An 8,391-nucleotide genomic window follows, 5' to 3' on the forward strand; every position below is an offset into this window, starting at 1 on the left:
TTCTTGATTTAAACCAAAAACTTTTAAGGATAGGCCTTGTGATTTTTTGATGGTCATGGCAAACGCAAGACGTATAGGAAATTTAAGTCTTTTAAATTCAAACGGCATATCGGTTGTCATAAGACTGTCAATAGAGACTGGGGCTATAGGCATATCAGGAAATTTAACAAATAAGAATTTCAATACTGAACAGGAGTGGGCGGATGGTGTCCAAAAATTAGTAGCCGTCGTCAGACCAATATTTCGTCGGCGGCCGCTGGTAGAGATGACTAGGGAGTAGCGAGAGCGAAAGCTCGTGCTCCCACACTGCTGCTCGAAATTAAGCGCCCTCGTGGCGCGAACATTCCTCCCCCCCTTGCGCACGCAATGCCGCGTTAGGCCTCTCGGCACGCTCCAGAGACGGTCCATTCGAACACGGTGCTCTGGGTGACGGGCAACCCATCGTCCAATCTAAGGAACCCCGGTTGGATCAGCTTTGGATACAGATCCGAACCCAACACGAGGGAGATTGTAGCTGGGCGATGGAACAAGGGATTAGCGAGGCGGATGTCATCAAACTTCGCCCGGGCGGCTTCGCTCAGAGTCCGTATGGGATTTCGGATCTTGAGGCTGGGATCGAGCCTCAAAATCACTTCGAGGCTGAAATTGCCGGTCCGGGACCGGATGGTCGCCGAGGAGACCTCGTCCTCTCCTGCTTCCACTGTTGGTATCCTGTACGCCGCCGCTAGCGACCGATCAATGAAGCTGACCGCCATGCAAGGGTCAATCATGGCCCCCATCTCAAAGGTCGTCGTCCCAGTATCCAGCACGACGCAGGCCGTCGGGAGCACATGGACGACCCTTTGGTGCAGCAACGCTGCCACAGACGAGGATGGAGTGGAGGCCGATGGCTGGCGCCGGAGACCTGGAGACAGTCATCGTGGACGCCCGCGGCTCCTCGTGGAATTGTAGCAGCGTGTGCTGGCTCTCGCCACATTTTGCAGCCATCGGTGCTGCGACACGTGCCCTCCGAATGCTGGTGGGCGAGGCAGATCGAGCAGTATTTGTTGATCAGTACTGCTGGAAGGCACTTTTCAGCGCTCAGTTTCAGGAACCTCTTGCACTTCCGAAGAGGATGGATTCCCCTGCAGACTCGGCAACGGTAGGATTGGATACCTCGCGAACGTCTGCTGTCCAAAGTCTCGGCGGTTCGAGGACGCGGCACCATGAATGTTAAATTGTTTTGCGAGGAAACGAAACAAAAAATTGAAATTGGAGGCGCAAATATTTTTCTCGCTGGACACATAGGGGACTTTACTCTCCACAGGGAGACGGATGACCTTGTGGACGGGGCGATTTATTGTGCCGCGCGCCGTACGGATCTCCACCACTCGAACTCGGCCGTCGGCGCCCGGATTATCCTCCTTGACGACTACCATATCGGGTATTTGGAGATTCGTGGTTGGAAATTGCTACTTGTTGCGTTTGTGGAGCTCTTTTAGATACTCCTCTTTCCATCGTGCACTAAACTGCTGGTGTTGGGCCTTCAAATGTTGCCATCGATTTAGTATCGATTTGGCTTCGCCTTTTATCTCAGGCTCAGCCATGGAAAGCAACGGCCCTCCAATAAGGAAATGGCCTGGTGTAAGGGCCAGCAAATCGGATGTATTTTCGGACATGGTTGTAAGATCGGATGCGAGTTCCAAATGGATTGGCCGTTTCTCTCGCAAGCACTTGTGCTCTTGGCCGTATGCTTTACGCTTCGCAATGGAGATCAGCGCTTGAGCGCTAAAGCGCGTGAGTCGTAAAGTGGGCGAAATTGAGCCCTTGCGGCAGAGCTTAAAGAATCGTTGAACATTCGCCGGGACTCGCAACGCTTTGTCCAGCTTAGAGAAGCGTTCCAAAAACTCGTCAGAGGGGGCCTTACTAAAATGCACCCTGACCGCCCGCTGCTCTAGCTCTGTGTTCAGATGCACATCATCGCAAAGCCAAAGCTCTTGTGGCACTTGTAGCCACTCAGGTCCATGCCACCACAGTTGACTGTCCGTTAGCTCGTGTAGGGACACGCCTCGACTAGCTAAATCGGCGGAGTTCTGTTCGGATCGAACGTGTGCCCAGCAGTCGACTGGGATCGCTTGGGTTATCTTAGCAACTCTGTTAGCCACAAACGTGGTCCAGTTGCAAACAGGCTTTCGTAACCAGGCCAGCACGATCGTGGAATCGGTTCAGCAGCGTATGTCGGAACTGGCAGTTGGCACATGTGGAAGAACCGTTGCTATCATGTCGGTCAACAGTACGGCACCACAGAGCTCTAGCCTGGGAAGGGACACGGTCTTTACTGGAGCGACTCGTGTTTTGGCTGTAAGGAGGTGTGAGAAGGTTTCGTGACCAAACCCGTGACGTTTTGGGACGCATCGCAGAAGCCATGGTACTCAACTTTTATATCGGACTTATACCGGACCCATCTCGGAACACGGATCTGGCTGAGGTCGGAATATTCAAGGAGAAACGATCGCCATCTCTGACTCATTTCGCTAGGATGCCTATCGTCCCAGCCCAGATCTTGCAGCAAAATCTCTTGCATGAAAATTTTGGAGAGCACGATGAACGGAGCGAGCCATCCGGCAGGATCAAACAACCTCGCAATTTGGGATAACACCTCTCGTTTGGTGTAGGAGGTTTCCAGTGATATTTACGGAGGAACAAAATAAAATTCATCGGACCTTGCCTTCCAACGAATACCGAGGGTCTTGGCCGTACTTTCGTCATCGATGTCAAGGAACTCGCTATGAAGAAGGTGCTCGACTGGAATATTCTCCAAATTGGACATGTGGTTGGCAGTCCACTTCCTTAACGGGAAACCCGCAGAATTAAGAGCCTCTTGCAACTCTTGGATTGAGGTTTGGGCTTCATTTAGGGAGTTTGCTCCTGCCAAAACCTAATCGACGTACATATTTTGATTTATAATCCAGCTGGCTTTTGGAAATGGCCTTCGGACATCCTCTGCCAGCTGTTTCAGCACTCGAATGGCGAGGAATGGCGCGCAGTTGATCCCGAAGGTAACCGTTTGCAAATTGAAGTCTCGGATATCCCCTTTCTTATTTCGGAAAAAAAATTCTTTGAAAGGGCGTATGCTTCCGATCGACCCAGATTTGACGGTACATTTTTGTAATGTCTGCGCTGAATACGTACCGCCATTTCAAAATCTGGATAGTCAAATCGGATTGCAGGACTGGGCCGGCATGAAGAATATCATTTAAGCTGGTTCCATTTGCAAACGGACTGGGCTTAGGTACTGCATGATGTGGAAGGTAATAGGTAGGAGAATTATGTGTCGGTGAAACTTCTTTCATATGACCCAGATCCAGATATTCCTGAATCACGCTGTCATATTGCTCTTTTAGGGAAAAATCCCTTTTTAAACGATTCTCGTTTCGAAGAAACTGAGCTAACGCAATGGACCTCGAATACCCCAGATTGGATCCGGAGTATTCGGGGTCGTAGAACAGTAGCGTGACCACGTACCTCCCGCTTGCGTCTCTTTTCGTTGTTCGAATAAAATTACTCTCACAATAGGACTCCGACTCTCCTATCATCTTCAGGTATATCCTCCACCTCCCAGAACTTGCTGAGAAGTGTGCCCAATGCATCATTATTATCATGGTGAACCCGAGTTGTGAAGGATGCGACTTGGTCGGCCTGCATACTGGAGATCGGCCCCGTTAGCACTCACCCAAAGATGGTCTCTTGGCTTATAAGTGAGCCGCAAATATCCCTTTCGCGTGCCGCGCATCATCACTGACGGTAGAATATCGGCTCCGATTAGGATGTCGATCTGGGAACTTTCTAAGAAACTGGGGTCCGCCCATTGGAGATCGAGCAGGTCCTTTAAGGAATTTTTCTAAACTGGATGCGACGGCAATTCGCCCGATAATTCCGGAAGGACATAGGCTACGGTGTCTAATTGCAGCCCCGGTCGGGGAGCGGATTGAAAAATTGTAAAGTCTTGTCGACTTTTCCGAAACCGAATGGTTTAGCCCGGAGACTTGCGTCTGGATGTTGCGGAATGGTAACTTAAAAATCTTGAAAAGACGCTCGGAAATGAACGTCGCCTCTGATCCCGAGTCGATTAACGCTCGTGCTCGGTAGTTAGTCCCCAAATGGCACACGTCGATAATCGCCGTGCCCAGCAGAACGGCTGTAGTGCCGGAGGCGAAGTAGTTTTGCACAGTTGATGTGCTTGCGTATGATGTCTCTCCTTACATGTGAAACTGCTGTGAGTGCTTAAGCAATCACGAAGCTGATGGCCTCTCGCGAAACAATTCAGACAGAGCTGCTTCTATTTGATGTACCCGGAACGCGCATCGACTGACATTTGTATTTCGGATTTTGGAGTGAGGGACTGTTCCCATTAAGACAGGCTAACCTTCGGCAATTTGCTTGCGCATAGGAAGACCAGTAGAAAATCCCAGTTCTCTGTGGATATTTGGGAGTGTGTCAGCGCTGTGAAACATAAACTGACGTGAACAGGTCCCTGAAAGTGGGCCATCGGAGGTAGTCCCCGTCGAAAACTTCCGTATCACACGGAGATAAACGACAAACGGACGAAAGTTGGGGTTGATAGGGAGCTGGGACTGTAAGAGGCGTTACCCTTTTTAGGGTCTCACCAATTTGTGCCGCACATGCCTCATATACCGAATAACAATAATCATATTTTGATTGCAGCAGAGGCAATATGCTGAGGGATCCTTCTAGGGCAATTAAGTCATAGCAGGTCTCATATTCCTTCTCAACTTTTTCCCATAAGGCTCGCACTTGTTGGAGGCGTACATGTAATGTAAGCGAGGACGGTGTAGCTTGACCAGGAGTGTTGATCTTTGCTTCAAGGAGGCTTACGCGATCGCTGACCGCAATGAATTTGTGCAAAGCAGCGGTTGCTGCCGTTGGCTGGTCTCTTTTTGCTCACTGCGCGTGTCACCCTTAGGAATTCACTCCCGGAAGTGGAGGGATTCTCAGGCTTAACTGCAAGCGACGATTCGCTAGATGCTTTCGCCAATGGATCACAACCCGGGGAGTGGCCTTCGAACTTGGCGACGGAAGATTCCTTCCTTGAGACCCGGACAATACGGTTCTTCCTTTCGGACTGACTGACTTGGGTGTTGGCCTAGCGCGAGCCGGTACCGGAGTTGATGGGTTCGCTTTGGACTCCTTTCCTGGCGCAGATGTCGGTTTCGAGTTCCCCTTTATGGGCATGCTCAATTAGGGGCTGACGAAATCGAGGCCGCCTAGCTGACGCACTGCCAAACAGAATAAAAAAACAAAAAAACTGCAACAAGGCCTGTACTAGGATGAACAACCCAGTCTGAATCTTAATTCGAAAAATGTTTAGAAACACCGCCCTCACTGGTACAATAGTAAAAAAAAACAAGAAACAAATAAATAAGCTAAAAAAAAAATAGCTGAAATGTGGCTACCAGTGTTAGCTAAAGCAGATAACCAAAATATCCCTAACCTCGAACAAATGTGCTAAATAAAAACAACAATCAGACAAAAAAAACTTTAGCTTTCCTTTTTATACAAAAAGCAATTAGCTAGAAACACAAAAAAATAGCAAAATGAGAGAAAGATTGCTCTCTTATTTTATTTAATAAATAAAAAATATAGTAGAGGACACTCGGCTAAAAAACAGTGGGATAACTACAATAGCGCAAAAAAAAAAGTAGGAAGAGAGACCACAAAAAAATATTTTAAACTTTTCTCGCCAAGCCAATGGAATTAGCTATAGGCCTATGGAGCGGTACTTGACAATTGCTTCCAGTCGACAGCCCTGCCTCGATTTTTAGCTTCCGGAATACGACGGATGATCGCAGAAGGGATGTTTGCACGAAAAAGGAAGAAAGAAAACCAAAAAATCGCCAAAAAACCCGGACTATATATATAAAATTTGGATAATTTTAAATCCTTGGTTTACGAAATTTATTTTTTTTTTGTAAATTGTAGGTGGCTGATTTTGTCTCGTCGGCACTGTTCGGCTGTGGAATGTATGAATGCAGGTGCTTGTACACGCTCTAGGCACAAAGAGGAGACGAGTGTTTGTATATCTTTATATATTTTTCGTATTATAAATTAAAAAAGGTTATTTTTTGTGCATGTGTGTGTATATATATATTTTTCGTATTGTATATTAAAAAAGTTTTTTTTTTTATTTTTTTTCGATTAGAAAAAACACCTAAAGTATCATAAATGCTTATAACTAGGAACGGGGCAAGGACCCATAATGTGCGGTACGGCCGCAAAGCATTGCTTCGCACAATTGTAGGCCTCTTAGCCCGTCCGCTCTCTTCTACCCCTCTCCAGCACTCTAAGAGCCTTCAGCACCTTGGCAGAGAATGCTGCTGTCGCTTCCCACATCCTGGGAGTCTCCATCATCAGCGGCACCAGCGTGTCCACCTTGATCTCTGCTCCTGCTACCTCCTCCTTGGCGGCCCTCTCATCATCCAGTTGGCGGCACTCGAACACTACGTGGTGCACATCCTCAGCAACTCCAGATCCGCACTCCGGGCAATCATCCTCATCGTCATGGCCGAACCTCTTTAGGTAGCTACGGAAGCAGCCATCTCCGCTAAAAACCTGGGTCAGGTAGAAATCTACCTGCCCATGCTTCCGCTCCATCCATGCCTCTAGGTTGGGGATCAGCCTGTGCGTCCGACGCCCTTTGGACGAGGCGTCCTTTGCCTGCCAGCTCTCGTAGGTCCTTCTTCTGGCCGCGCTTTTTGCCTCGGCCTCGGCTCCGCTTCCTAGTCCTTCGTGTCCTCACAGTGCACACCGAATCTCAACCTTCTCACGGACCAGCTCCCTCAGGGGAGGGCTATCACCGTTCTGGTGTTCTGGCGTTGTCCCAGACCGTCCTGAATGCGCTTGCCATCCTTACAGCGCTTACAGTCTGTAAGTGGCCTCTACGCCCCGTATGTAGGACTTCGTTTCGTATAAAGGATCTGGGAAGTTACGACGCTCGTCAGCAGCTTCCTGCTTCCCTCTAGTGTTGAGCAGTATGCGGGCGAGACTTCCTGCCGTCCCACTGGCATTCTTCTGGGCATACTCCAGGTGCTCCCTTAATGACAGCCGTGTGTCGATTAGGACGCCGAGGTGTTTAATCGCCCTCTGCGATCTGATCACGGCTCCTCCGACCCGGATCTCGGCCGTTTCCACCGCTTTCCTGCTCGATATCAAGACTGCCTCTGTCTTGTGCGCCGGTAGTTCCAGCCCAGCGCTCGTAAGCCATGCCTCGATCGATCCGATCGCATCGTTCGCCAAGTAGTGCCACTGGGCATAGGGAGTCGCAGAACCCCGTCGTACATGGTGTTCCAGAGCAAGGGTCCCAAAACAGAGCCCTGGGGGACTCCGGCTGAGACTTCGTATGCTCTGGAATCCATAGCTGACGCCACTGAGAGCACTATTTCACTAAAGTAGCTCCTTACTACTTTTAGTAAATACCCTGGGATATTCAGGGCAACGAGGGACTCCAATGTTCGGTTCCAGTCAGCGGTGTTGAAGGCGTTTCTTATTTCCAGCGTTACCACAAGACAGTAACTCAAGGAGCCGCCTTTCCACCTCTTGCCCGCGATGGCCGAACGGACTATGTCCTTGACCATCTCAATGGCATCGAGCGTGGACCTCCCTCTCCGGAAACCGAACTGGCTCGGGGAAAGACTTCCGGACTCCTCGATGGCAGCAGCCAGTCTGGCTGCCACGATCTTCTCGTACACCTTGCCAGTGGTGTCGGTCAGGCAGATCTATAGGAGGATGGCTCCCCCGGCGGCTTGCCCGGCTTGGAGAGCAGCAGTAGCTTCTGCCTTTTCCACCTCTCCGGAAAGATTTCCTCCTCCAGGCACTTGGAGTACATTGTGGCGAAGTCCATCGGGTGCAGCGCGATAGATAATTTTAGAGCCCTGTTGGGTATGGCATCCGGGCCAGGCGCCTTCTTGTAGCGCACGCTTCTACCCAACTGGATCACCTCCTCTTCCGAGACTTCGCAGGCGACATTGAAGTGGCGGTCCACGCTCGGCTTCACGGTCACCGGAGCTCCACTAGGGAACAGCACTCGCACGATGCCATCCAGCTCCTCGGGGTCCGAAGGAGCTGTGCTGCCAGCTCTCAGGCCCTTGACCACCATCAGGTACGCTCCGTCCCAGGGGTCGTCCTCAGCCTCGTCGCAGAGCTGCAGGAAGCGATCCCTATTTGCGCCTCTTATGCCCACCTTGAGGGCCTTCCTCGCAATTTTAAAGGCCTCGCTACACTCTAGAGCTCGCAGAGAGCCGCGCGAAAGAGTCAGCTGCCTGCGGGTTCGATGGCATGTGGATCTCAGATAGGCGATCTCGTCGCTCCACCAGAATACTGGCCTGCGACTTCCTC

General features: G+C 50.3%; 1 protein-coding gene across 1 annotated transcript; it reads right to left on the bottom strand.

Annotated features, from left to right (window-relative positions):
• Positions 1-6,303: 6,303 nt before the first annotated feature.
• On the bottom strand, positions 6,304-7,631 carry LOC147643076 (uncharacterized). The gene is made up of 3 exons (XM_086836871.1): positions 7,474-7,631; positions 6,987-7,414; positions 6,304-6,791 (listed from the first exon to the last, which is right to left on the bottom strand). Exons 1-3 carry the CDS (start codon positions 7,629-7,631, stop codon positions 6,304-6,306), a joined length of 1,074 nt encoding a protein of 357 aa, XP_086692997.1.
• Between the last annotated feature and the right edge of the window lie 760 nt (positions 7,632-8,391).

The sequence above is a fragment of the Drosophila serrata genome, unplaced genomic scaffold, assembly GCF_035046125.1.
Source record: "Drosophila serrata isolate PLE 108 unplaced genomic scaffold, ASM3504612v1 contig_293, whole genome shotgun sequence".
NCBI classification, from domain to species: domain Eukaryota; kingdom Metazoa; phylum Arthropoda; class Insecta; order Diptera; family Drosophilidae; genus Drosophila; species Drosophila serrata.

Excerpts from the sequence above, each read along its gene's own strand:
- LOC147643076 (XM_086836871.1), bottom strand. The coding sequence starts at position 7,631 with ATGGTCAAGGACATAGTCCGTTCGGCCATCGCGGGCAAGAGGTGGAAA. Across the intron at positions 7,415-7,473 it reads GTTGCCCTGAATATCCCAGG|CTATGGATTCCAGAGCATAC; the intron begins GTATTTACTAAA and ends CAGTGGCGTCAG. Across the intron at positions 6,792-6,986 it reads GGAAGCTGCTGACGAGCGTC|GACACGAAGGACTAGGAAGC; the intron begins GTAACTTCCCAG and ends GTGCACTGTGAG.